Raw genomic sequence first — 27667 nt, 5'->3', positions numbered from 1 at the left:
CCGTTGAAGATATGAATGGAATCTTATCCGTACTGTTGGTGGAAGAGTGTGGACTCCTTACTTGCTTGCCAACGCACAGCCATAGATCTCGTCACTTTCCTCTATGACCCAGCTCTTAACAATGCCGAAATCTGCCGCATTCGCGTCGCACTCTTCGAGGCCTTCTACGTCGAACACGGGGTCTACCGCCCTTGCCTGCTCCTCTGGCATACCAAGCATGCCACCCGAGACAGGTTTGTTCGCGATATCACCCGAGGAACGCACTTTTATCTCTTGAATACGGAATGCCAAAGTGATAGGCGACTTCTTCTCCGTCGACAAATGGACTTGTTCGATATGAGCTCCTCCGATGTTCGACCCGCCTTCGGCTGGTATGGCCAGTGTTGTTGCATCAATCCCAGCCCGCAGCTCGAGGCCCTTCGATTTTGAATACTTGACAATGCTGGATGCGCCGTAAGCCAGTTTCAGGCCGGTGATCATATACACGGTGGTTCGCCCCAGCCAATTTGCATCGTCTGCAACTTGCTTCTTCACATCAGAGTTATCCAAACTCTGCCGTATGTAGTCCGGGGTGGGATTGAAGGACATGGTTTTCAGCGTCTTGACTTTCCATTCTTCTGACTCTCGATTGTCCGTTTCGCTTTGGACATCACACCCGATACCAAAGATCATACGCAGAAAAGACGCCCAGATACTCGTGGAGAAATCGCGCTGCTTGCTGAAGGAGAAAGACTGTGCGTGGTCTTCAGTAGAGTAAATGGGCATTTTTTCCTGGTCGATGGGCATTCGCGCGTTGTTGAGTGGTGCATCAGCGTTCTTCGGGGTCTTGATGATGCCTCCAAGGAAAATTGGCCCTTTAGCCGGCGTGTCAGGAGGGGCAAGGAAGTAGAACTTCTCCTTATGGGAAGACATAGTGGCGAAATGATATCAAGGAGCAGATAGAATCTTGGAGGTGTTGTCGTTTGATAAAGAGCCTTAATGTAACTTCACGTCCCAGGTCGTAGGATGTATCGACTCGGTGCCTTCGGAACATCGTATTTATAGCAGGTAGCAGCCTGATCACAACCGGCAGCCATATCCAATTCCGGCGCAGACGAAAGCTTCGGCGAATACTGTGGCTGAAAGCTGAAAGTAATCGCCCCAAGGCTGAGGCCCAACCATGCAAGTGCCCAGGGTTGCGAGCGTAGCTGACTGCATGCATGTTCGTTGATTCCAGACCGTGGGTAAAGACTGCACCCAATAGCAAGAGATGATGGTGCGGTTGGGTATCAATGGTGGCCTGGGCATCTGATCAGGTCTACGTCTCTTCAGCAGGGAGCTGACTGGGAAGTTGAGCGCCTTTCTTCGCTGTCGCTACATCCCACCTGTCGCTATCCATGTGAAAACCCCTCCGCAAATTTACGCACCCAATGGATGCGAGAGTCGCAATGCAAGAAGCGGACACTAAATTCGCAGATTCTGAGAAGGCTATCAGTGCCGGGAACCAGGTTGGAGGCGTCAAGCTGGCCCGCGATGCTGTAGACCTTGTCGAGGCCCTCGGCGACCCAGATGACACAGACGTGTTCCAAGAGTTGGTAGTCAACATGTTCTGGAAGCACAAGCTATATACGCAGGCTGAAGAGATACAAAAAGACCGTGAATCGAATCTCAAGTTGATAAGCGATGGAGAAACGAAAGACACAATTAGGATCAGACTGGAAGACCACAGAAAGCGCAGACCAAATGCTCTGCATGTGCCTAATCGACCTCAACGACTTCCACCTGCAAACCAATCGCTAAAAGCCGAGCGACCCAATCATGAGCCGCGAACAAGTCGTTCTGCATCCGATGCTGATAACAACTCGGAACTGCAAATGCCTCAGCTTCGGCCTGCGCGTGATTCTGCAGTGATTCGCCGTATCGAGGACCCACCAAGAGACATCATACGCCAACTTCAAAGAATCAAGTCTTTCCCCATCAATACACCTGTCAACAATGTACTCATCTCGGACGGTGATGTAGGGTTGAAGCGCACCAATTCAATGCCGCAAAGACCTCCGCCGAACGCATCTACAGGGTCTCGTCAGCACGGCGGCGAACTTCACGCCCTGTAAGATCTAGTAGAACAAATCTAGCAAGACAATTCGCTGATTTTCAATAGAAGTGGGCAATCTGAACAGTGGTTTAATAACCTAGCGCAAGCGACTCTCCCATTCATCCGTGGACCAAAGAAGAGCTTCCAGAGAAGGAGATATACGAAAGTACGAGTCGCAATCTTGGATACGGGGGTGGGTGCTCCTGAGGATGATTATCTAATGCAATCATTCGATTCAATGATCGTGAAAACTGCAAGCTGCCTCGCAGACGAACGTACTGGCACGAAAGAGGACTTGCATGGGATGAATGTTATGTACCAACTCTCCAAGACCTGCCCAAATGCCGAGCTGTATAGCTATCGGGTGGCATCAGCGAGTGCTCCTGGTAGCGAGCCAGAACCTGACAAAGATGCCGTTATTGCAGCTCTCAAGCTTGCAATAAAGGACGAAGTTGACATTGTGAACATGTCCTTCGGTTGGCTCCACTGGAAGCAAGAAGTCCATGACGCGCTAGTGGAGGCTCAGAAAGCCGGCATACTTCTTTTCGCGTCTGTGTCCAATTCTGGAGCTCTTGGACCCATGAGATACCCTGCGATCGACGACGCGGTCTTCGCGGTCGATGCAGCGGATGCTTCCGGTAACCCTGCGCCATTCAACAGCCCTGACAGCATGTCCGAAAGGAAGACGAGATACACTGCTCCTGGAGTTAATCTAAAGGGTGTTACTCAGGCAAAACTCGAGGGTACATCTTTTGCGTCACCCATACTTGCCGGAGTCGCTGCCCTTTTCCTCGAATTCGCGAAGCAAGACCCGCTTGCGCGGACCAAAGCTCTTGAGTACGCGAAGAAGAAAGCAGGTATGCATGTTCTTCTCGACATGATTGTCATACAGAAAACAGCGGATAGGTTCTCCTATGTGACACCATGGGCACTTTTCTACGATGACCACGGGAACCATGGCGGCGATGGCGAACCGGACAGTCGAAGATATCGAGTAGCGGGTATGATTGTGGACAAATTAGTGCAACGATTCGGGACCGAAGTCAATATTGGAAGTGGAGTCTTCAGATAACACTAGCGATGAAGGGTATCACATGTCATTAACAATCTAACATCTCCCCAACTATACTCTCCATGCCCCATGCAATGCTAAACTTTTCTTTGCCCCAATCCCAATTCCCCCAAAACGCCATGAAAATGCACACATGCCATCACACTACCACCCCTGCCTCCTCCCCTTCTCCCCCGCACTCCTCGCCTTCTTATTAACCCTCTTAACATCATGCCTCCTCCTCTTCTCCTTCATCACCTTCTCAGGATCCAGCACAGCATCCACCTTCCTCTTGCGCCTCCTCTCCTCTCTCCTCTCCCGAACACCTCTTTGCACCTCTGCCATAACATTAAGATACTCCTGTGTACCCAACCGCTTCTGCAATGTATTCATGACCTCGCGCGCCTTGTCTGACAGTGCTTTGTATGGGTCTGTAGGCGGGTTGTTGTTGGAGGTGGGAGCGAGTGCGGCGCTGGCTTTGGGGAACGTGGCGTCGGTGGAGGTTAGGGTTGAGAGTGTGGTGAGGAGGTGGGGGAGGGATGTTGAAAGCGGTTCCAGAGTAAATTTCGCGGCGATGGTGTCGAAGAGGGACATTATGGTTGTTTTTGCGTTCATGGTGCTCTTGTCTTTGCGGACGATGCCTGAGAGGCGGATCATGAGGCGGTGGATCGCTGTTGGTGGGGTATCTTCCGTTCTCTCCGTCTTCTTCGTTTCGGGTGGAGGGGAGAAGCCGGAGAAGTCGTCTTCGTCGTCTGCGGCTGATGCGGCGCCGTTTGTTGGGACCGCCGTTTCTCCGGCTTCTTCCTCGTCGTCGGTTTTCTGCCAGTGCCACTTTGCGCCGTTGACGGCGAGGCAGCGCGCGAGGAAGGCGATGTTCTTTACGCTTTGCATGCAGAGTTGTTCTGACACCTCGGGGTTGAGCAGGTTTCTCAGGAAGGCATTGCAGAGCTGCGTCATGCTCTGCTCCGTTAGTTGCAGACCACCTGATCCCTCCAGAGGCAGAGCGCCAAGTCCAGTGTCCTTGTTCGAGACACCCAGATGGGCAAAGTATGTACCCAACAGCTCCGCAGCCTTGAGCTTGACCCACAAGTGCGGATAAGTTGCGCTGGCTTGCACTGCGGTCCATAGGCTATTCTTGTTCGATGCAAACATAGTGTCGGTGTACTTCTTGCAGATCTTGGAGAGCAGGGTGAGAGAGTAGTACAACAACTCCCAGTCGTCTTCGTCGCGCCGTGTCAGGCAATCATCGATCGTTGCGTCCAGCCGTTCAAGCACGTATGCTACCTCTTTTGGTTCTTCCTCTTCCTCCATTGCTTCGAAGTAGAACCCAAAGCACTGAATACCCAAACGCTTCAGGCCAACGTTGTCGTCTTGCTCCAGCCAACTCTTGAGGTCAGACGCGAAACTTTGCAACCGCTTGTCGCTGGCATGTTGGAACAGTCTCTTGATGAGCAAGCTGGCCATTTCTCGGCATTTGCTTGAATCATCATTCGCCACAGTGTTGATCAGCGGGAGGAACATGATACCGTGGTACTCGTACTGCGTCTTCTCGGGGAAGCGAGGCAATGCCTTTCCGATGATGAGATCGAGCGCCTCCATGACAGACTGCCTGCCTTCCACATGCTCGTACCGCAGATTCTTGAGGAGGAATTCGATCTGCTTCTTGAAGCGTTTCTCACTCTGCGTGTACGAGGTCAAGAATTGGAAGTAGTGCGAACGGGCGATGTCGCGCGCGGATTTCGTCTGGTTGGTAACCATCATCTCGGCCACCTTGTCCATGGCTTCGTACATCTCAGGAACATCAATGTGACGGTTCATGACAGCTTTGAGGAAACCGAAAGTGACACCTGATCGATCTGGCTCGTCCAGGTCGGGGATCATGCGCTTGAGAAGGTGGCCGACGTCTCTTTCCTTAATCGGCACGTTTGGTCGCTCGCGTAGCACCGCTGAGACTAGCTTCAATGAGGCTTGCGCAAGCTCCGTATTGGACGACAGTGCGCCCTTGATGGCGCGCATCGCTTCGTCGATGTACACGGGACAGTTGGTGTCCAGCTCTGTCATTGGTACCTTGATGATGGTGGAGAGAAGGCGCACAGCCGAGACCTGAACTTCTTCTTGTCCTTGCACCATAGCATCGCCAATGATCGGAAGGAAGCCAGCCAAGTTCTGGGGAGTTTGGAGGTCTTCATGCTTGCGGAGCACAGTCCGAAGAATATCCATACCGAAGCGAATCATCTTGAACAGGTAAGAGTTGGTGCTAAGTCTTGCGCCAGACTTGGCTGCTCCCCGGTTGTTGATCAGATACCGCTTATTCTTGGGGTCGATCTTGGCCTTCTTTTCGGTGGTCGTGGTTGCAGCGTATGCCTCCTGGATGAGCTCATAACAGAATACCAAGATATCCCTGTTGTTCACCGTGGGGTTCTGAAGAACACCGAGTCCGATGCGTCGCAAAAGCTCGTCGATCTTTTGAACCATCCTTGCATTGAGCTTCTCGATCAGAAGAGACCTGATTGGAAGCACGAGCTTGATGATATGCGCGGGAGTGGCACACCGTGCTACGATGTCCATGGAATCGAAAGATTTGCTGCTCTTCACCTCCTTCATCTTAGAGATGTATTCTTCAGCATCCTTCTCCTGACCTGCAGCACCGAAAGTGTCGTCCATGATCTAAATACTACGTTAGTTTGTTCCCAAAGTGAATGCATTCTGTCGGGGTACTTACAACATCGACTAGCTCCACCAAACAGTAATCAAGATCACCTGGGTTCGTTTGGTCGGCGAGCTTGACCAGAATGGTATGCAAAGTGAACGACAGAACGTGGAGCTGGTAACCGCGTTGAAGCGCAGTCCGCAAAGCCTTCAGGATGAAGCCCACGTAGCCAGGGCCCAGTATCGTAGCAATATCACTGAGAGTGTTTCTCGACATGTCGCGTGCTTCTTGCGCGCGGCTCTTCAAGATGTAGCAGATATCCAGAAGAACGCCCGGCAAGCGTGTCTCGATCTCGAATGGCGGTAGGATCAAAAGAATCTTTGCAATCGCTGTTGCAATCGGCACACGTAGACTGACGGTAGACTCATCCTTCTTGTGCAGGAAGTTGGTCAAGTCGGGCAGGAAGTTGCTGATCAGATCGGTGCTAAGTTTTTCCTGTTGTGGGAGCGTCTTGGCCAAAGTCGATAAGGGCTGATCAACCTCCATAGCGTCCTCAGCTTCCTCGGTCTCGGATGCGCCTTGAGAGGAGGGCTTAGCAATGTAGCCTTTGGCACGTCCTGCTTGGTTCAAACCGTCCATGAGACCTGCGATCAATCGGATAATAGGCTTTTGCAGGTCTTCCTTGCTTGTCAGGTAGCCGATGTAGCGTTTGAGTAGGGAACGGAACTGCGGCCACTCAAGACTCTCGGTCAAAGATGTAAGTGTCTTGATCGTCTCTCCCAGAAGGCTGTCCGCAGCCTCGTCGTCACCCTTGTTGAAGACGAAGTGCTCGAGGAGTGGTATCAGGATGTGATAGATGTTGGTACCTCGCAGGTGGGACGCGTGGGTGGCCAGACGGCGCAAGGCTCGCAGTCGTCGATGACCCTGGATGTGCAAAATGTTGCCAAAGAACGATGCCTCGTCATCTTCTGAGAGGAGGACATGCAGATCGGCTACGGGAGCCCAGTCTGAATGTGTCTTGACCAGATGTTCCAGGACGGCAAGGTATTCGACCCGCACAAGCTCCGAGTTCTCCCGCATACCATTCTGAATCCCAGGTAGGACTGCAAATGACACAAATTCCTTGAACTGTTCGCTCGACGCGACCTCGCTGAAACGACGTAGAGATAGTGATGCATTGACTCGAATGCTGAGCTCGTCGTTGTCCTTGATGAGATACAGCATGTTGTAAACTAGAGGCTTCCACTGTGTGAGCGTGTATGATCGATAGCTTTCTTCGTTTATGGCATTGAAAGCTTGCGAGCGGCGTTCAAAGTCTGGTTCATCGAGGCGTCCAGTAGCGAATGAATTCAGATCATGGCACAGCTTTGCGATTACTGTGAGATCGCCGTTGGTGTCGGAGAGATCCTGGAGAACATCGCAAAGCAAGCTTCGGGCTGTTCGATCCTGAACGAAACTGAACATAGGAGAGATGGCATCGTAGGTTGTGTCAAAGAGTTCAACCAAACTCTGGCTATCACATCGCTGGATAAATTCATGAAGGATCTTGAGTAAGCCAAGCTTAGTACGTGGGTTGACGCGCTTTGAAGGCTGGCGAAGCAAGAAAGTTGCGATTTCGATCATGCTTCGGGATTCCGTGGCACCGACTACATGAGGCGCTAGGTCTGCCACCGTTTGTACACCGGCTTCGAGCACTTCTTTACCGGGGCTTTGGCGAAGTAGTTGACCAACTCGGTGGAGTATCGCAGTTGAGTATGGCTGGATGATATCGGTATGGATACGATTCCTGAGGAGTTTCGACTCTGTCGTCGGTGTCTCATCTTCTTCGGTGACAAGAGAAACGATGCTTCGAACGATGTCGTTCAAGACAAAGCACTTGACCTCGTCCTTAGCCGATGGTACCTCCAGGCAGTCGATGATCTTGTGCAGAATGGCAGGGTTGAGTTCTACCAAGAACGGAGCTGTCCGGCTTGATTTAGACCATGCCGCGAACAATCGGAGTAGACCTGAGACGGACTGGGCTGTCTCAATGGGCAGCTGCTCGAGCCTGGGCTCGACCATCTCCTTGACTAGAACACCTGCGTACGGTTTCCAGTCAAAGTCCGGACAGTTTTCAAACAGCCTACCCAGAATCTGCAGCGCCCGCTGCCGGATAGTCTTCAGTAAGGAGGTCTTTGTCGCTCGACCTTCGTCATCTTCGCTTTCGCTTGGTCTTGACAGTTCTCGCGATGCCTTGATGGCTGAGTATAGAATGGGATCCACGACGATTCCGGCAAAGGGCGCGAATGTAGTTGCAAACGTACTCAGCAAGTCATCAAGTAGGTTCAACATTCCCACCTGCTTTCGCGGGTCTACCAGCTCTTTCTGCAGCAGCTCTTCATCGACCGCGGAGTCTTTGAGAATTGAGATGCGACCTAAAGGCCCGAACGCGATCTGCAAGAATTGGCGTATAGCGTCATCTCCGAATCTGGTCTTCAGGCCGACGAAAACGGCCTTCCTCTTCGACTCCAGACCTCGCTTGCCAGCTATGACTTTTCCGTATAAGAGTCGCAGAACAATCGGAAGTACTTGATCGACGTCGGTATCCTGCAGCTTTCCTTCGCTGAGGAAGATTGGTAGCTCGTCACGGAATCGCTCATCATCAAGCAAATTGAGCAGTTGTTCTTGGTGTTTGACAATGACTGGATCCTTCCACGTGAGAAGTGCCTTCAGAGCGGCTTTCTGGATCTCGATGTCTCCGTTTCCTAGTAAAGCAAGCAGAGCTTCGCGAACCTCGTCCGTACGGTACAGGACCTTGGGGTTATTGAACTTGGCGAAGATTGAGAGCATTGCTTTCTGGTCTTTCCTTGACCAGCGATCCTGCAGAATGGCATCCGTATCTTGTTCGGGATTGGGCGCATCTTCAGGCTCCGGTGTGGCCTGGTTCAGTGCCCAGTTTAGCAGCACGGGGACAAGAAGGCGAGAACGCTTCTCCGCGATGTGTGGCAGGGAATCCAATACTCGGAGAGCTTGTGTCCTGCTGAAAGGATTGTGGAAAGGTACTTCGGCATGGTTGTCCTTGAATAAAGTCTCCAGCTGTTCCTCAGTACTGTCAGCCTGTGACTGCACATTTGCCACACGCTCTTGCAGCTCCATGAGGTTGGTGCACTCGAAGTCTGTGGCGTAGGGTCGCTGTGTGGATTCCGGTTGAGATGCGTTCGTGAAACTTTCGCTGGCATCGAAAGCACTCAGCCATTCAAAAACGTGTTGGGTGACGAAACCCTCGCCCTCTTTTGTCTGGCAAATGGCCTTCAAAGCTGCGCAACTGTCGTTCCAGACCGAAGCTAGTTTGACGTGTAGCAATCCTAGACAGAAAGCGGGTATGGCCTCCCCTATCCATTCATTAGAACATACACCTGGGTACAGTTTCGCGATTTGCCCTATGCGCATCGCAATGGATCTCTGAGTCTCTAGATTCAGTGGTGTCTGCTCGATCAGCATCGCGGTATGCAGTATGTCCTGATGTTCCTGGCTCTGCCCTGCAATGATCCGCAAGACTTGTATGGCTGTGAATCTTAGGTCATGTGATGGAGACCCCAAGCAGCGCATTAGTGTTCGCTTGAGAGGTTCCATGTGAGAGCCGGTAATGTCGACTTTAGTCTTCTCCCGCTCCAATAAGCGCAGGAACGCGCGCCAGAAAGCTAGAGAATGGCCATATACAGGAGATGCTTGACACAACGCAGGCCATAAACTTGTCGTCAAGTCATCACTGTCGCCTTTACTGATGAGGGCCTGAAACCCGTTGCCGGTGGCAAATATGTCTACAGTTTGTCGGGGCTTTGCGCTGTCGGTGTCTAAGGCGTTCTTGAGTAGCTCTGCAAGGTCGGTCATTATTCCGTGGGTCTTATCGTTTCCTAGACGCAGCGTATCTACAGCGAATAGCAAAGCATTGCAGTAAAATGTTTCGTAATCTGAATCGACATCGCCGCGTACAGACTCAAGAAGCTTGTCGAACGGTTCGTGTACGGTCACTTGCCATTGATCAGAAGCCTGTAGATCGACTTTCGCCAGCGCGCTGTTGTCGTTGTTGTCGCGCTTGTAGTAAAGTCGAGGGAGAATAGCGCAAAATTGTGATCCGTGCTCGTGTGCCTTCTGCGCGATGAACCTCTTGAAATAAGGAAGTAGCAACGTCCTGAATCTCTCCACCCCTAGGTCAGCAAAGAGATTGCAGAAGGGTAAGAAGTATGGCTCCCAGGGGCCACGGGTAAGCCCTTCGAGCAATTTTTCGTATCGTGTCGCTGCGCCAAGAGGACAGTATTGGAACACAACAGAGATGACCGACAAGAGCTCCCATGCATCAACGGAATCGAGTGTAGATGATTCCTTGGTTGAGTCAAGCAAATGACTGACCAAGCTCAGCACGGGTTGCCAGTCATCGACACGATCACCTTGTCGCACACCGCAAGCGACTAGCAGCAGACGAGACGAAAGGCCCACGTAACGCGTATCGGAAGATGTCTTATCGATCTGTGCGAGAATCACTTCAAGGAGTGGCGCGAAGTTCTCCGCGTCCGTGTGGTGGATAGCAGCTGTAATGACGCCAGTCACCACGGGCTCCAGAGGCGGGATCCGGAGTTGGACGTGCTCTTCGTTGTATGTCTCTGCTAGAAGCTCCTGTAGTATGGCCGTCGCGCTCGAGTGGAATCCACGTTGTACACCCTTGAGCGAGTCGGTCAAGAGGTACATGAGACCCTGCTGGAACGCGTAGTCCTTGCCCGACTCTTGCTGGTCCTTCAGCTGGTCCGATATGTGCTTGATGATTGTCCGGAGAGGCATCTTGTCGCGATGGTAGCCGGCGCCGGCTTTGCGGACGAGGAAGCTGAGCGATTCGGCGGCGAAACGGGAGACGAAGGCTTTCTGGCGCTCTTTGCCCAGCAGAGGCGACATGAGATCGAAGACCGGGCGCAAGTTGGGAACTAAGAGGCGCGAGAGGTACTTGAACAGCCATGCCAGACAGCCAAAAGCCCACTCTATGACCTCAACATCAGCATGTGTGGCTGCCAGATGCGACACCGTCGTGACTGCCTTTTCGAAGTACTTCTCGAACCGCTCGCCCATGTCGTGTGCCAGATGCGCCGTAAGACTTAGCAGCGGTTCCTGGCTGAACTTCTCGCCTTTTTCGATGTATTCTACGAGCAGCTGGAATATGCGGTCGCTGTGGTGGAGGACCTGCGGGAGGCTGTCGCATAGTGGCGCGACCTTGCGGGCGAAGGTGGTGAAGCCCTCAGACATGTTGAGCTCTCGCCACTCATTGAAGGAGTCGCGGAAGTAGGAGAAGGTGGATTCGAGTTCGGCGTCGTCGAGGAAAGTGCTGCGACCGCGGCGGATGGGCTCGATCTTAAGCTGGGCAATGCGCTGGGTGAAGCCTTTGAAGACATGGTTGCGCGTCGACTCGGTGCCGCCCTTGACTCGTTTCTGGGGGCGCGCTGATTTGGCGACCTTGGATTTGGGCTTTGCAGCCGGCTTCGCGGTTTGGCCTCTGGACATGGCGGCCATGGTGTGGAGTTGTGGTGTTGAGAGCTGGTGTGGTTGCACCTTCTTCACTCGATGATGCTCCACTAGAATTTCCTGGCGCTAACAAAAAAGCTGGACCCTGGCACCACCGAGGCCTCCGACGCGCCAATCACCCATACTCAACACCACGCGTCGCCAACATCAACCTATCGAAACATTCGCCACAGGCTACAGCAGCTGTAGGAAATAACGCGACGAGACTAAGCTTGTCAAGTAGCGAAAGTGCGCCTTTGGTCGTCGCTACTTCTATCACCACATCGACGACCAGCTGCTTTCGTAGCTGCGTCATCAGCAATGGCCTCCAAAATGTAAGTGAATTGCGCTATCATAATATTTGGCTGTTTTGACATGTGCAGCGTTGTCGTTGGCGCCGTGAACGGCCAATTCAAGACAGTCTTCCAGAAGCTGGGCGCTTTACACGCGAAGAACAACTTCGCTTTCGCCATTGTCGCAGGCGATCTCTTCGCAGGGTCAGTCGAAGCTGAGGGCACAGACGCAGCCGATGTGCAGGCGCTCATCGATGGCAACATCGACATACCATTGCCGACGTACTTTGCTCTTGGCAACCATCCCCTCCCACCAGCAGTCGTCCAGAAATTGGAATCATCAAGTGACGAGCTATGCCACAACCTCTTCTTCCTCGGCAAGCGGACGACTATGAAGACATCGGAAGGCATTCGCATCGTTTCCCTAGGTGGACAGCTTGACCCCAACATTGTCGCCGGCCAATCTAAAGACAAGTACCCGCCCTTCTACAGCGAGACGGATGCGAAGGTATTACGAGGCGCAACCACAGCAGATATCCTCATCACCAACGAGTGGCCAGAGGGCATTCAGAAGCGTTCTAAAGTCGAGTTCAGTCCTGAAGTAAAACCGACAGCGCAACAGTGTATCGCCGACTTGGACGTAATACTCAAGCCCAAGTACCACTTCTCCACATCGGGCGGCAATTTCTACGAGCGAGAACCATTCTTCCATGCGCCTAGCGACGAAACCGATAACCTCTACCCGGTGACCCGATTCATCAGTCTGGCCTCGTTTGGCAACCCAAACAAGCAGAAATGGATATACGCCTTCTCTCTCGAGCCATCGGCCAGCCATCCAGTCTCCCCGCCAGCTGGCTCTACTGCTTGCCCTGTGACACTTTCAGAGAAGAAGCGAGTTGCGCCAGAGCACCGCGAACAGCATCTCGTCTATGATGATGGGAATCGCGGCCGAAGAGGCAACAAGAGGCGCAAGGGTGAATCCCGAGGACCCATTACAGCATCAGAGTGTTTCTTTTGTTTGGCAAACGAGAACATCGCGACACATCTAGTGACTTCAATCGGCGAGAATTCTTACCTGACTACGGCCAAGGGTCCCCTCCCAACCTCGCAAACCTACCCAAAACTTGGCTTCCCCAGCCATATGCTCATCATCCCCTTCACGCATCAGCCAACGCTCGGCTCTATGGAAGAAGAGGAACGGCACGCAACCTACGCAGAGATGCAACGCTACCGACGCGCCATGAACAGCATGCTCAAGTCTGTCGCGGATACCGAATACGGCTCCGTCACATGGGAAGCCAGTAAATCGAGCTTACCACATACCCATTGGCAATATCTTCCAGTGAGCGCGGATCTCATCAGCAAAGGGCTTGTTGAAGCTGCTTTCAAGGCTCTAGCCGAGAATCTACATTGGCCGAAGTTTGAGAAGGAAGATGTTGGAGACGGATTCGAAGAAACGAGCGACTTCTTCAGAGTACTGGTGTGGAACCCGAAAGATGACCCTGAAAAGCAGACAAGCTACGTCATGCGATTTGATGAGAAGATCCGTTTCCACAACCAGTTCGGACGCGAAGTATTGGCAAAACTCTTGAGGCTCGACAACCGCGTTGACTGGAAGAACTGCGGGCAAACGCAGGCCCAGGAAGTGCAGGATGTTGAGAAGTTCAAAGAAGCGTTCAAGGATTTCGATTTCGCTGCTTGATACCCTTAGTAACTGGTGCACATTCTACCCTTAAACCCAGAACCGACCACACAGGCACCCATCGACCATTCCGCCTACGAGTACGAGCCACCCAAGAGGAGGAGAGAAGACTCTGGCTATATCCTGCCTACCAACTTGGGCTCTGACCCCCCGCCTCTGCCATCGTACCCAAATAGCATGAATTTGTACGCATAAGTCTCGATTAATATGACAATGACCGACATAGACACCGGGGTACATCTGAGCGTTTTACGGCCTTTGTGATAGTAATGTGGTTCTCACGTAACCTCCACTTCGGGATCGACTCATGAGCCAAGTCTCCAAGGCCCGACGTCGCTGCGAACATACTCGAAACGGCAGTTCTGGCAGGAAGGTGTCCAACGCAGCACTAAAGATTGGCATACCAAGCTCCGGTCTCGCCAGGCTTATTCCCGAGCCGCCGAGATGTCTCATGCTCGTCGACACTCTTTGCGCAACTTTCATTGTGTCGAACAGCTTTCACTTCGCAGCAACAGCTCGAGAATCAAAACTCGTGTATTCCAAGTTATACGCCATTCAGACAGCACTTCACCATTCTGGGCTTGGCACTTCCTCTTGAGGCTAACGGCTTCCTTCTTCCAGCCAAGACCGTCGCTTAGCCTCACGTGTCAGCTGAGATGGGCTAGCGTCTGGCTTTTCTCGGCGTCTCGGGTACGGAGGGCAGCTGCACCCGGTGTCGAAGAACAGCCGTGCCCACTCTCGCTGGAAAATCTGCCGAGCCCCGCTGAAACTCATTTTCCATCTTCGCGACTGCGCGAGAGGCCCGGGACCGGAGGACGCTCGCTCCGTGGCGCAGTCGAAAAAACGTTGCAGCGTAAAAGCAGACTGTGCCCGGGCCGTGGCAGCAACATCTAATGTCGAATTGTAGGGAAGCCTGGTACGGACATAGGAGCTTTACTACAAAAATGACATCAATTACCACCTGTGGCATCAATTCGCACATCTAACCTTCCCTTACCACACTTTCCTTCATGTCTGCACGACCGTACCATTTGCGCACCAACAGGCTATCCAGTCCGCTTGGGATCGATGTCTTTCCCGTGGAATTCAGTTGGCAGCTAACAGCTAAGGAAGGCATTCATGATGTCACACAGTTGTCCTATGAACTTCAAGTCTCTACATCTCCAGCCTTTGAATCCGAGAACATCGTTTGGGACAGCGGGAAGACAGCCACAAGCAAAATCCCATCACTTACAGCCATCTATGGTGGCGACAGTGTGAAAAGTCGCACTCGGTATCATTGGCGCCTCCGCGTATGGGATCAATCCGACGAGCCCAGCGACAAGATCTGGGACACAGCCGAGCAAGCATGGTTCGAAACAGGGCTGCTGGAGCCGTCCGACTGGAAAGCGTCCTGGATCAGCGCTCCTGTGATGACATCAACCGGTAATTCGATGAAAGATGGCAGAGTCATATACCTTTCTAGCACCTTGCAGCTCGCGCAAACACCAGTCCGAGGACGAGCTTACGCAACAGCTTGTGGATGGTACAAGCTATTCGTCAATGGGAACAACGTCACCGGTACGGCGTTGGTACCACGCTGGACGCCTTTTGATCAGTTCACCGAGTACCAGACTTACGATATTGCGAAGTATCTGGAGGCTGGCGAGAATGTGGTCAGCGTCGTTGTTGCGGATGGGCGATTCAGAGGTCAGATCGGCGTCACCGAAGGGCGCTGTCGCTACGGAGACCGGCTTTCTGCGCTTGTACAGCTTGAAGTGGATACAGACGACGGGATAACTGTTACACTCTGTACCGACGAGACATGGCGGTGTCCAAAGGGCTCCATCGTTCGATCAGACCCCGTGTGGGGTGAACATACCGACTTCCGGATCGCTGACGAGTGGCTGAAGAAATGCGATGCTCAGTCTTCGGATCGTGCCGAAAAGGTCTCGGTTTTGACGAAGAAGCTCATCGCGGAAGAAGTCGAACGCGTCGAAGAAGTCATGCGCTTGCCACCCAAAACCGTACTTCGTGCTCCGTCAGACGCACAAATTGTCGACTTTGGACAAAACTTTGCCGGAATCATGGCAATCAAGCTGCGCGGCCGGGCGGGGTCCAAAATCACCATGACCTATAGCGAAGTCCTGTCAAGCAACGGAGAGCTTGATATCAACTACCTGAAGCTTCCCATAGTGCCGCATATCGTACAACGAGACGTTGTAACCCTTGGAGACAACGAAGCCACATTCCAGCCATGGTTCGCCATACATGGATTCCGCTACGCTGAAGTTCGAGGCTTGGACTACGACCTTAGTCCCTCTGAAATCGAAGGAAGTGTCCTAGCTTCCAATATACCAACCACAGGGTCGTTCAAATGCTCAGACGCCCGCCTGAACAAGCTTTACCAGAACATCGTTTGGACTACCCGTGGCAATTTCACGGACACACCAACTGACTGTCCGACTCGAGAGCGAATGGGTTGGACGGGAGACATCCAAGTCTTCACTCCTACTGCAACCATGCTATTCGACTGTCAGACCTTCTTGCGTCGGTATATGCGTTGTCTAGCTGCGGAACAACTTGCCGACGGCAGCATCCCATCATACATCCCCAGCGCTGGTTCACAGTTCAGCAGCCAGCTTTCACTCACCACCAAGTTGATGTCAGGATCAACTGGATGGGGCGATGCTTCTACAATGGTGCCTTGGGCTCTGTACCAGCACTACAACGACAACGTAGTCCTCTCGCGCCAGTACGACAGCATGAAGAGCTGGGTAAATAGCTTGGCCCATCGAGCACGAGAAAAGATGAGCTGGAGAAGATGGTTCTGGACCAAAGTCGGTGCTGGGTGCGGCGATCTCGAGCAGTACATTCTAGATACCGGCTTCAGCTACGGTGAATGGCTCCGAGTTGGAAGCGGTGTTCCCACAATCATCAAAGACGTCTTGTTTCCCAGCGCCGCTATCTCCACCGCTTACCTCGCCCACTCATCTCGTCTGCTCTCCAACATCGCCAAAATCCTTGGCAAACAGGACGACGCTGAACGTTATCTCAACATCTCGGAGAAGACATGTGAAGCATGGCGCACTGCCTTCGTCCGACAAAACGGTGCGCGCATCGCATCCGACTACCAAGACGACTACCTCCGCGCCCTAGCCTTCAACCTCATCTCACCAGAGCAAAAGCCCGCCGCTCTCGAACGCCTCGTAGAACTCATCGCACAAGCCGGCTACCACCTGAAAACCGGCTTCATGAGCACAGGCTTGCTACTCCCCGCACTCGCCCAACACGGACGTGCAGACATCGCATACCGCGTTCTACTTCAAGACACCGTACCATCCTGGCTCTACCCCATCACAACAGACGCAACAACGCTCTGGGAAACATGGGAAGGCTACGATGGCAAAGGCAACGCGAAGATGTCGCATAATCACTATGCGTTTGGTACTGTGGCGTCGTGGTTGCAGGAGAGTGTGGCGGGGCTGAAGGCTGTTGAGCCTGGTTATAGGAAGATCAGGGTTGAGCCGCTGGTTGGGGGTGGGTTAGAGCATGCTGAGGCGACGCTAGAGACGCCTTTGGGGTTTGCGAAGAGTGCTTGGAGGACGGATGGTGAGAAGGGGGTGGTACAGCTGGAGGTTATGATTCCGCCTTGTGCGACGGCGGAGGTGGTGTTGGAGGGGGGGAAGGTTGAGAATGTAGGGTCTGGGACGTGTTTTTTTGAGTATAAGGTGAATTCATAGCGGTCTGGCTTGAGGATAGTGCTTTCTAGATACCTGGGTACTCAGCTGGGATCACGTGTATCCGAGGGGTTCCGGCCGCCAAGACAGGGGCGCAAACCTCCGAAACTCAGTAATCACTCCCCCAAACCATCTCAACTCTTCTGCACCTCCATCCTCACGTTTACTATTCCTTATCACCCATTCGCTCTCCCTCGCAACCCCAAAAGGGATAACGCGCCGAACCGCAGGAAGCGCCGGTACGTTGTCGGAGGTTTCATATCGAGCCCCAATCAAGATGACGATCATCGCCCATGCCAATGCGCCCCGCCACCTATCACACCCCGCGATAAGAGCACCTGCGATCATCCGCGACTTTGCTTGCTACACAAGTCATCTTACCTCCTTCCAGTCAGGTCTACGCTACCATGCAGGTAGGTCGGCGCCGCGCTCCTTAGTAGGAAGGCAAACCACTCGTTGTGTGTAGCGGGCTTGTAAGCACGGCTGATCAGGTACACATCCCCAATGGGGTGGGTGATGGGCGATGCGTCGGTGACTTGGCCGTTACCTCCACCTGCCTCTTTCGGGGTCGTGAGAAGAGTAGCGCATTGGTATAGTATGCTGTGTGATGCGAAGACGGGGTGAGCGGTGCAAAAGCAAGGGCAAAGGGGTTTGGGAGGCGCGTGGTGCTTATCATTGGAAGAGACGATGTCCGAAGTATAACGCGCCGACTACGGCGAGCGAGAAGTAGAGTATATAACTGCCTAGGAACCTGTGTTGTAACGAAGGGACAAGTCAGAGATCATTGAGCAGCTCTACTTCACAGCACAGCCTCTTCTCTCACAAAAGCAAAGCCGCCACCCTTCCATTCCATCACCATGAAGGCCTCCATCTTCGTCGCCGTGGCCTCAGCCGCCCTCGTCTCCGCTGCCCCTACACCAGCCGTCCTCGACGCTCGCGCTCCTCCCAACATTCCCAGCAAATCCGCTGCTACCACACAGCTCGCTGGTCTCACCGTCGCCGCCCAAGGCCCGCAAACTGGTTACTCCCGTGATCTTTTCCCTCACTGGATTACTCAGTCTGGAGCCTGCAACACACGCGAGGAAGTCCTCAAGCGCGACGGCACAAATGTCGTTACTAGCAGTGCATGCGCAGCAACTTCTGGATCGTGGTTCAGCCCCTACGACGGCGCTACATGGACTGCAGCCAGCGATGTCGACATCGACCACATGGTTCCTTTGAGCAATGCGTGGAAGGTGCGTTTCCCTCTCCTATCCCCTCATCCTCCCATCCTCCCATCCTCCCCTCTCCAAACTCCTCATACTAACTCCCACCCAGTCCGGTGCAGCATCATGGACCACAGCCCGCCGTCAAGCCTTCGCCAACGACCTCACAAACCCCCAACTCCTCGCCGTAACCGACAACGTCAACCAAGCGAAGGGTGATAAGGGCCCTGAGGAGTGGAAGCCCCCGCTAACCAGCTACTACTGCACGTACAGCAAGATGTGGATTAAGGTTAAGAGCGTGTATGCGCTTACTATTACGAGTGCGGAGAAGAGTGCGCTTACTAGTATGTTGGCTACTTGCTCTTCGTAGGGTGATGGTGGAAAGAGTGAGGGGAGTGTGTATATAGAGATTCATGTTTATATTTTGAGACTGCTTAATTTATGTGCTGCTGCTTGCGTGCTAGATATGCTGAGAATGGGTTGAGGTGCCTCGTGTAATGCTTGGAGTGTGCTAATGATGTAGCCTTATCACGTTGTGGTGACGGGTCGAGGCTGGAGTCAGATGGGTCGGAAATCCCGTGGTAATTCTCCAGGCACCTGCAATCGATGGTTTTCATAAAGTTGCCTAATTCGGACTGACCAGCCACGCGATGCTAGCCATATGAGCTCTAGTGGCTTGGCATCTGCCTGACGCGAACTTGGGGTTTGACGCACGTCAAACGGAACGATTTCATCTGCAACAAAACGCGATTTCTACATTGATTTTGTTTTCTCTAATTTAGAGCATATCAGGTTCATTCATATGTGATTACACAGATCGGTCACGCAATGTCGAAAGGTTGTGTTGAGATGATTCATTCGTCGTCTCTACTCGTGACCCTAGGGTATGGAGGGCACGCATTACTCCATCGACTACATCTTTCCTGAAAAACAGAAGACAGCAAGCGCCAAATGACACATTGCTTCCGCAGACTCAAAAACTTCGCCGTAGCAGGCGCGTCTCCATCTACGAGTCGTCGCCGATATCGACGACGGTCTTCTTCCACTTGCGGGCAGGGACCTTGCGCTTGAACAGAATGTCGATCTCGCGGTAAGAGCGGCCCTTCATCTCGGGGAGGAAGAAGTATGCGACAACAAAGCAGAAGAAACCGGTACCGGCCCAGACGTAACCGCACTTGCCGCCAAGGTTGGCCTCCTGGAATGTTTGTTAGCGAGATGTTCATTGTGACATTTGAAAAGGGAGAAAACTTACGTCGGGGTTGAGCATGTAACTGGCGAGGAAAATGCAAGGAATGTTGACAACGTAGTAAGCACCACGTCCGATACCGGTAGTGAGGGGCCTGAGACGAATGGACGAGGTCTCTCCGATAATAACCCATGAGGCGGGAGCCGGTCCGAGAGTGAACAGAACGGAGACAATCAGACCCAGGGAAGCCTGGGCAAGAGAAGCTGCGTTGGAGACACCGACGGAAGCGGCGATACCGAGAGCGACGAGGAAACCGACGTTGATGAGAGATCCCCAAACGTAGATAGTGCGGCGGCCGAGGTAGGTGGTGAGAATCCAGGAAAGCATGACGAAGATCATCTGGAGAGCGGAGGTAATAAGACCAAGGGCGAAAGCGGTGTTGACCGAGATACCAGCTTGACGGAAGAAGTAGACGGCCTGGTTGGCGATGAGGTTACCAGTCAAGTTCTGGGCAGCGTAAACACCGCAGACGATGAGAGTACGGTAGCGGTCGGTGCCCTTGAACAGCTCCAAAAGACTGGGCTCCTTGATGGACTTCTCGAGATCGATGGTACGGCGCATCATAGCGACGGCCTCGCTGAGGTTGAGCTGGCCCTTGCGTCCAAGACGACCGACGGCCTTCTCAGCTTGCTCGAGCTTGCCCTTGCGTACTAACCACCAGGGAGACTCTGGCGCCAGGTAGATGAGGATAGCGAGAGGAGTGGGGAACATCCATTGAAGCGCAATGGGGATTCTGTAGGCGCTCGCGTCGGGCTTGGGGTTGTAGTAGTACGCGACACCGTTAACGATGATAGCACCGATAGCCCAGAACATTTGCAACATCTGTGTAGCCGGGGCACGGAGCTGGATAGGTGTAATCTCAGAGCAGTACGCGGGAGCGTTGGCGATGAAGATACCCCACGGGACACCCTCGAGAAGCTGGGAGACGAACATGATTGGGAGCGAGTTGGCGAAGTAGAAAACGAAGATGAAGCAGTTGAGAAGCATCAGACCGGAAATGGTCGCCCATCGGTATCCAATGCGGCTGGTAAGAGGACCAGCCAGGCAGACACCGATAATGGCACCAACGGGTCCTCCCATCTGAAGCGCTGATTGCCAGCTAGCCGCGATGATCTTGCCGTGTGGTCGGTCGGGGTCCGGGTGTGTGAGCGGGATACCGAATTCCTTCTCGAATGCGGGCAGAGCGATGAAGTTACCCATCAGGAAGACACAGTAAGCCTCCATGATCTAGAGACATTCATTAGCAACCGCATCTTGATTATGAGGGATTTGAGCGAGGAGCTTACAATAGTGCAAGACATGATGAAGGCCCATAGAGCAGCCATAGGGTACGCCTTGACAGCTTGAAGGACACCCATGTCATGCTCAGCAGTCTCAGCATCCATAGCCTGCGTCTTGAACATAGCAGCCTGAGCCTTCTCGTCAAGCGCGACCGAGTCGTCGACATGCGAGATGGCCTTCTCGACGTGCACATCACCGCCATATTCCTTGGGGACGTCACCCATCTTTGCGAAAGGGCTCTTGCCGGGGTATAACAAGAAGAAAAAAGGCAAAGGGTATCAGATCAGAGAAAGGAACTCTGGGCTGGCAAAGAAGACAAAAGGACAAACCGGGGAAACGTCTCCACCTTATAAACAGCACGGGGTGCGCACACTCAACGCGGGGCGGCTTAAATGTAACCTTGCAGCAACGGCATTTAGGCATGGTTAGCCATCTGGTGTACAGTAGTCCACCCCCGGAGGCGCTTGAACCATCCACCCACCCCTCCCCATCTCCGAGGCGCGCATTGTCTAATTCCCCAGAAAGATGGAAAATCCGTCGCTGGCGACTGGTGGGTCCTCCGTCAGCGCTATGTGCACATGGAAGGAATGTACGAGACAGATTCCATCAATCACGGCTTCTGGCTATCAAGCTGGTTCCTTGCGCCGTCTGCGCAAGGGCCTCCAAGCCGTGCGAGGCGGCTGTCACGACAGAGTCGTGCTGTGTCGCTACGCTGGCCTAGCAGCGGACCGCTCACCAGATGTATCCATAGCGCTGCGTGTTGGTTTGCAGGTGGCTGTTTCCTGTCTGCTCTAGACTTCGTATTGCTGGTTGCTCGTCACCTATCAGAACTGTCGATGCAAAGCTTTGTTCCGGTGCTAAAATACGCGCGCTAATATCCCCGCACCGCGACAGGCTTGTACGCTTGTTAACTGGAGTAGACCCGTTATTTATCCGTGGGCTCCCCAGATGGGTTGCCCTGCTGCTCCAGGAAATTTTTGGGTCTCTCCACTCGTTTTCTCCACGCCGAGGGCTGGGGTGAGCACGAAGGGTCTGAGTTACACGGCATCTGTGAGTTCCACTGATATGAGCCGTCTGACCACCCCGTTAGATCTCGCTACCATGAATGTCGGATATGCCTCTACTTTTTAGGACCTCCACTTCGTGTCCAATGGCGCTGTTCTTCCCGCCACTCTTCCTTCCCGCCCCATGGGGAGCTGTGGGAGCGGTATTGGATTACGTCGCGGTAGTGATAGCCCGAGAACACCGCACTCATTTAACCCCAGATACGGAACTCTGCCGGTGCAGGCGGGCGGACTGCAGAGTTGAGCCTGGTGTCTTCCTCTACGAGCTAGCCGTGGCGTGATACTAATAAGTCTTGAAAACGTCCGCTGACGCGGAGCCGCCGCATGTGCGCAGATGGCCGCTACTACCACCGCTAGTACTTGACACGTGAAGAACCGCACGAGGTAAATGGGATAGGTACCGTGGTTTATCTGATGGATGACTGATCTTGGATCCTTGCGCGTGTTTAGATGCAGCGCTGGGGGATGTGGCCGAGGTAAGGGAAGGTGGGTGCGTTGCTTGGGACTGCGTGATGATGCTGCTGTTAGACCTGGAGCCAGGACCTTGGGAATTGACAGGCGCGCTCAACGTCTCCGACGCAGCGGCTCAGTTTGGCGGGTATGCTGCGTGGCTTCCACGTTCCGACTTGGTGACTGACATCTGTCGGACTGGGTCGCTTGAGGAAAACTTATTCTACATGAGTTAAGCTATCGTCGTGCAGTGTAGTACTTGAAGTCGCTTCAGCACATGGTGCGCGTAACGACGCGATTGCTATGGGCGTGCCCCTCCGCGCCTGGGTATCTCGATGCCACGCATTCAGTACTGCTGAACATGCCAATACGCGATCTTTTGCATAAGCCTGTGAAGAACAAGAGACCGGTACAAAGATGGATCAGCGCATACGGCCCAATACGTTGGGTCGTACCAGCCGTATTCCATAGCCGTTCTTTCAGTGTTCGTGATGCACATGACCCGTTCCAAGGTTGCCTTTGTACTGATTCGGCACTAATGCCACAAGCGCATATGCTGAATCAGTAGCTCGAAAAACGAATACCCGCCCACTGTTACGAGCGCAACTGTACCACACATCACCAAAAGATTCGTTTTCCATCTTTCTTTGCCTACATAGAAAGCAAATAGCAGGCCGCAGTGCGCAGTCCGGCTCTCGGCACACCCAGGGTTTGCAGATCAGAGGTCAATCCGGCCAACATTGCACACTCCATATCTGGCGTATGTACTCGAGCCAATCCAAGCCGGCGGGCGCCGTGCTCTTACGACCGGGAGTATGCAGGGCGCCTGAGATGTGACGGGTTTGCGCACAACGGAAGGTTGGTGGCGTTAACATCACAGCTCGAAGAGGTAGAGCATCCTGTCTGCAGCTGCTACAGATGGTGGAAATAACCTAAGCGACATGTCCATGGTCTCAATACTTGTTAGCGAATCTCACCGGATGATGAGATACGATTGGAATGAGATGCGCACGGAAACCCTTGAAGACGAAGAGAAGATGACAAGATGACGATCGAGTAAGCTTTCGCACATGCGGATGCGGCGCACACACATGACGGACCTGAGTGCTCGTGAGCGCCTTATGACGGACCTGCGTAGTTGCTTCTCACAACCTCACGCAGCTACTTTGAAATCCAGTCTAGGACTTTGAGCTGCAAAACAGATCCATGAATGCGCAATAGCTACCCACGCAAAATGAAGCTCGCACTGTTACTAGAGTAATTTTGACAGAAATCAACACAACGCCATCGCTGAACTCAAGACTCAAGGAACGATACTCTCCCCACAATCCGCCTCTCGTCCCACAAACCATCTTTCCCTCACGAACAAGTCCCATCACCCAAATCTCAGCGCGCATCTCCAAAGATAAGCTCTTATGAGTTGGAGGAGCCGGACAGCAGCTATGATGATAACCAGATTTCGGCCCCCCATCGTCCATGTGTGCTAGTGCTAAGCAGCATTCTGCGCCTACATCAGTTGCTTAGGCGTCTTCCCATCCTCGTCTCTCGAGTTTACGCGTGCGCCATGTTCCACCAGCAGTTTCATGGCATCGGCTTTGCCAGTCGAGGCAGCAAAGTGCATCGGTGTCCAGCCCTTCCAGCCCGGAACGACCTCCTCCAAGTCCGCGCCATGCTTTATCAGCAGACGCATAGTATCGAGCTGACCGAATCTCGCAGCGGTATGCAACGCAGCAGTGCCCGCTATAGGCGTACCGCGCTCCAACAGCATCTCAGTCGTGCGTGGACCCTCATTCATGGCAGCGAAAGACATCAGAGACGATCGAAAGTTTCCGAGTTTCTTATAGCCCGGCGCAACGGGATGCAATGGATCTGCCCCAAGCTCGAGAAGTGCAGCAACTACATCTGGTTTCCTTCGCCTCACGGCCTCGTAAAGTGGCCGCTGGTGGCCGTGGCCGATGCGGATCTCGATGACCTTCGGGTAGGCGGCGCCTAGTGCCTGGATGACAGCGGCGTGGCCACCGTCGATGGCCTTGTTGACGACATCTCTATCCATGATATCGGAGAGGGAAACGTCAAGCTCTGTTGCAAAAGCAAGTAGTGCGGTCACAACAGCAGCGTGGCCATTCTGAGCCGCTACCATCAAGGCCCGCTCAAGATTTGGAATTGGCCTTGCCATAACTTTCCCACGTGGATCTTTACTATAGATGGTGTGTGGTTTACTGAGCATCGTCGTGATGTGTTGTGGCTGTGATAGCAGACTCCATAAGGCCGCGTCGTCGCCAGACGAGCATGTTTCGATGAGACGGCGAGCGTCGTCTTGCCCTACGAGTACATCGCCTACATCTCTGGACGAAATATAGAGGGCCGGGAGGTCCTTGAGATTTGCTATGGTCGGTTCCGCCATATTTGAGTCGCGGTGGTATTGGCAATGGCGATGATCGTGAAAATGTTGGTCAAGACGGTGAATATGAAGTGTCCGCAGGTAAGCGAGGGCTTGCGTAGTTTTAATTCGTGTGAAAGCTATACAAAGCTTCAAGTATTGTGTGCTTCGGCAGTCAAGATAAAGGTGCAGGTGCGACACAGTCGAACGAAATTTGGAAAGTCCTGACCTTTGTTAGGCAGCCGCAATAATAGATCGGGTCTAGCGCCCTGGCGTAAATCAAGGTACCTGGGCACCAAAGTAGTCACCATGTGGACTTTTATGTACAGACATGCAAATTGGCTAGCTGTAGCACTATCATCTAGGAAGAAAACATTGTTGGCGACTTGTTGCCGCTGATCACGATATAGTCGGGCGTTGAGCGCAAGGCTGAGTGGCGGTGTCTACTTCAACAATTTTTCAGCCCCAACACCTTGTACAGAGAAAAGACTGAACACCCTAGGGCCTACTTTGACTGTAGGCCACCTGCTTTACACGTTTTCATGTAGACTTCAGGGTGTTCGGATTTTCCCTTGGATGTGCTGCCAGAAGGGCAAGACTCGTTTTTCGCGCGGTACGAAATAGCCATTCTGCACGATAGGCACAAGAACGGGAACATCAAGTCCATCGCCCACATGCAAAAAGATGCGACGAAGCCATCGCAGGCCATGGCCACGGAAGACGCAGATGGGAAGCTGACTTGGAAGAATGGGTTTAAGGAGGGTGACTCGAACGCCTCTGGCACCTACGATGTATGCGCATCCGATGGCACAGAATGCGACGTACCCCAGCCCAACAGAAAGTACCCCAAGCCCGGATCAAAGCCAGAGGCACCGGCTAGTTCCAAGCCCAGCAAACGCATGGCCTTCTCCATCGCCATGATCACGCACTACTACGGCCACGGCACATCTGTAAGCTTCAATCACGAGTGGAAGTTCTACACCACCAGCGTCGGCAAGGCCGTGGGCAGTTGCGGCGAGACTGACGGCAAAGAAATCGTTGCGGATACCGATGAGACACCTCGTGCCAGTTCCGATAGCAAGACGCCGTTCCCTGGCGGCATCTTCAAGCTTGACATTGAGGGTGAGGCGTGCACGTACAAATGCAATGGGAATACCCCAGGAGGACTGTTCTGTCCGCCGAGGGAGATTACCTGTCGTGAGAATTCCAAGAAGAACCAGGAAGCTGGGGCTATGAGTGTGGAAGGGATCAATTATTTGCTCCGAGCGTGTTTTGCGATTTCTAGGGAATTTGAGCGAACATGAAGACAGGTGTTCTGTTGCAGCATATTGTAACCACAGTAGCGGAGATACGAGGTCTGGGAGCCCTGGGGCTTTCTTGAAGTGTTGCTTTAGCGGTATGTTATGGAAGCGGACCTCTGCGACGGGACATGCGATACGGAGCCGCCGAATTTGATGGTGAGCGATGTATGGTCATGCATGATGGCTGCGAGGGTACTGTTCTCAGTGCTATCAGCAGGCCAGTTATCAATGAGTCGCAAATAGTGTGTAGCCGCAAGACTTCTATGCCTCACGTGACAGTCTCGAAGTGGAACTCGCATTCGTCAAAATCCGATGCGCCACCCAACTTCCCAGTCGTTACCAAGCCCTGAGCCAAGGCGTAGGATGCAACGCCATGCATCCTTAGGCTGCGATCCTTCATGCCGTCGCGGATAACTCGGGACTATCAAACGAGGTCCACGGATGATCTCTTCCACAACTCTTTGTCCGGCCAAACACGTTCTGTTTCAGAACGCATGTTCGAGCGGGGAACTCAATGGAGAGGCACGAACCGGTGTGTGTATGCAGCAAGCACCTGCAAAGTATGTTTGAGATTCGGTATGCCTGGGCATCAGTAATCAGGGCAGTGATCTGGCATGAGAGGTGGTCGTGCAGTGTAGCGTCTGAGGTGAGATGATGCGTTAGTACCAGGATGGCGGGCGACGTATGGATCTCACACACCAAGGCTTGTCGTAAGCAAGCCCGTTATTCCAACACATCGCTTAGGTACGTGAGGCGGAGTATGTACGTTGCTCATAGTGCGGAGTTGTGGACTGCAGGAGCGATGCTGCTGCTGCTACAGGCCCTGTATCACGTCCAACAAACTCGAAGTGACGGTCATATTGCTCATGCGTCATCTGGATGCGGAAATAGATGGAGATGGCTTCCAGAAGAGCAGGCCCGCGGTTCCATGTCGCGGGCAAATATCGATACACTATAGGCTCCTTGGCGCGGTTGAGTGCTTGGTATGGCGATGTGGCACAGACGGAGCAAATGAGCAGGCAACAATAGATTAAGCAACTTGAATAATGGCACCGCGAAACCGGGTTCTCGGACTCGCAACGAATTCCCTCCATCAAGAGCGGCTCGACGCGCGGTGGTGAGGCGCTGTAAGGCATGCCGGCCCTGCACGGATAAACACACGCCGTCAGAGCGCCGGTCGTCGAGGAAAGGTTTGGGGACCTGGGGGAATCATCGGGCGCTATCGGACCAACGATTGCTTGGCCTACCTTAATTTTCCACCGGTTCCGGACGACTCCTCAAATCGTGGGCTAGGGGCTGCCACTATACGGTACGACGCTCCGATGGCGCAGTTCTGGACTTGCGGCTCAGAGCACGTGGGCTTGCAGTCGCTCCAGTGCTTCGCATTCGGCAGGTGCAGCAGCATGTGAAGATAGCTAGTGGACACGTTGCGTGTGGAAGCTGGTCTGAAAGGATTGAGAATACGAGCAAACGGCCGATGGGGCGCTGCGACTCATCGCTGTGAGGGGTGTGTTTGGCGAGGACCAACCCAACACCGGGGATAGCAGCGGCAAGGAAATTATGCTTAAGTCTGCGCCAACCTTATCTGCAACCTTGCAGCTGTAAGCGAAAGACAGATTACTGAGCGCACGCAGATCGCCGTTTATTCATGCTCACAGTAATCTTGAAGAGAAGATGTCGGCCCGTAGAGACATACGACGGCTTTCCCTGCGACTTGTGCTTGGT

At 53.3% G+C, this 27667-nt stretch overlaps 9 protein-coding genes across 9 annotated transcripts; 5 read left to right on the top strand and 4 right to left on the bottom strand.

Moving 5' to 3' along the window:
* Positions 1–57: 57 nt before the first annotated feature.
* Positions 58–912, bottom strand: J4E86_010097 (uncharacterized protein; the record flags this gene model as incomplete). Its single annotated transcript, XM_051450597.1, has 1 exon — positions 58–912. The coding sequence occupies one exon, from the start codon at positions 910–912 to the stop codon at positions 58–60; it is 855 nt and encodes a 284-aa protein (XP_051298112.1).
* Positions 913–1409: 497 nt separating this feature from the next.
* J4E86_010096 (uncharacterized protein) lies at positions 1410–3146 on the top strand (the record flags this gene model as incomplete). Its single annotated transcript, XM_051450596.1, has 2 exons — positions 1410–2089; positions 2141–3146. 2 exons carry the CDS (start codon positions 1410–1412, stop codon positions 3144–3146), a joined length of 1686 nt encoding a protein of 561 aa, XP_051298111.1.
* A 144-nt stretch (positions 3147–3290) lies between these two features.
* Positions 3291–11310, bottom strand: J4E86_010095 (uncharacterized protein; the record flags this gene model as incomplete). The annotated part of the gene is made up of 2 exons (XM_051450595.1): positions 3291–5792; positions 5848–11310. The coding sequence occupies 2 exons, from the start codon at positions 11308–11310 to the stop codon at positions 3291–3293; spliced, it is 7965 nt and encodes a 2654-aa protein (XP_051298110.1).
* A 312-nt stretch (positions 11311–11622) lies between these two features.
* On the top strand, positions 11623–13296 carry J4E86_010094 (uncharacterized protein; the record flags this gene model as incomplete). The annotated part of the gene is made up of 2 exons (XM_051450594.1): positions 11623–11636; positions 11685–13296. 2 exons carry the CDS (start codon positions 11623–11625, stop codon positions 13294–13296), a joined length of 1626 nt encoding a protein of 541 aa, XP_051298109.1.
* A 1010-nt stretch (positions 13297–14306) lies between these two features.
* J4E86_010093 (uncharacterized protein) lies at positions 14307–17745 on the top strand (the record flags this gene model as incomplete). Its single annotated transcript, XM_051450593.1, has 2 exons — positions 14307–16973; positions 17713–17745. 2 exons carry the CDS (start codon positions 14307–14309, stop codon positions 17743–17745), a joined length of 2700 nt encoding a protein of 899 aa, XP_051298108.1.
* A 127-nt stretch (positions 17746–17872) lies between these two features.
* Positions 17873–18590, top strand: J4E86_010092 (uncharacterized protein; the record flags this gene model as incomplete). The annotated part of the gene is made up of 2 exons (XM_051450592.1): positions 17873–18250; positions 18333–18590. 2 exons carry the CDS (start codon positions 17873–17875, stop codon positions 18588–18590), a joined length of 636 nt encoding a protein of 211 aa, XP_051298107.1.
* A 636-nt stretch (positions 18591–19226) lies between these two features.
* J4E86_010091 (uncharacterized protein) lies at positions 19227–20971 on the bottom strand (the record flags this gene model as incomplete). The annotated part of the gene is made up of 3 exons (XM_051450591.1): positions 19227–19415; positions 19473–20693; positions 20753–20971. The coding sequence occupies 3 exons, from the start codon at positions 20969–20971 to the stop codon at positions 19227–19229; spliced, it is 1629 nt and encodes a 542-aa protein (XP_051298106.1).
* A 2797-nt stretch (positions 20972–23768) lies between these two features.
* Positions 23769–24665, bottom strand: J4E86_010090 (uncharacterized protein; the record flags this gene model as incomplete). Its single annotated transcript, XM_051450590.1, has 1 exon — positions 23769–24665. The coding sequence occupies one exon, from the start codon at positions 24663–24665 to the stop codon at positions 23769–23771; it is 897 nt and encodes a 298-aa protein (XP_051298105.1).
* Positions 24666–25315: 650 nt separating this feature from the next.
* J4E86_010089 (uncharacterized protein) lies at positions 25316–25842 on the top strand (the record flags this gene model as incomplete). Its single annotated transcript, XM_051450589.1, has 2 exons — positions 25316–25776; positions 25803–25842. 2 exons carry the CDS (start codon positions 25316–25318, stop codon positions 25840–25842), a joined length of 501 nt encoding a protein of 166 aa, XP_051298104.1.
* Positions 25843–27667: the final 1825 nt, after the last annotated feature.

Source organism: Alternaria arbusti (genome assembly GCF_024043155.1).
Source record: "Alternaria arbusti strain BMP 1465 chromosome Unknown scaffold_20, whole genome shotgun sequence".
Classification (NCBI taxonomy): domain Eukaryota; kingdom Fungi; phylum Ascomycota; class Dothideomycetes; order Pleosporales; family Pleosporaceae; genus Alternaria; species Alternaria arbusti.
Note: the sequence above shows the minus strand (reverse complement) of the source record. Positions and strands in the feature narration are given on the sequence as shown.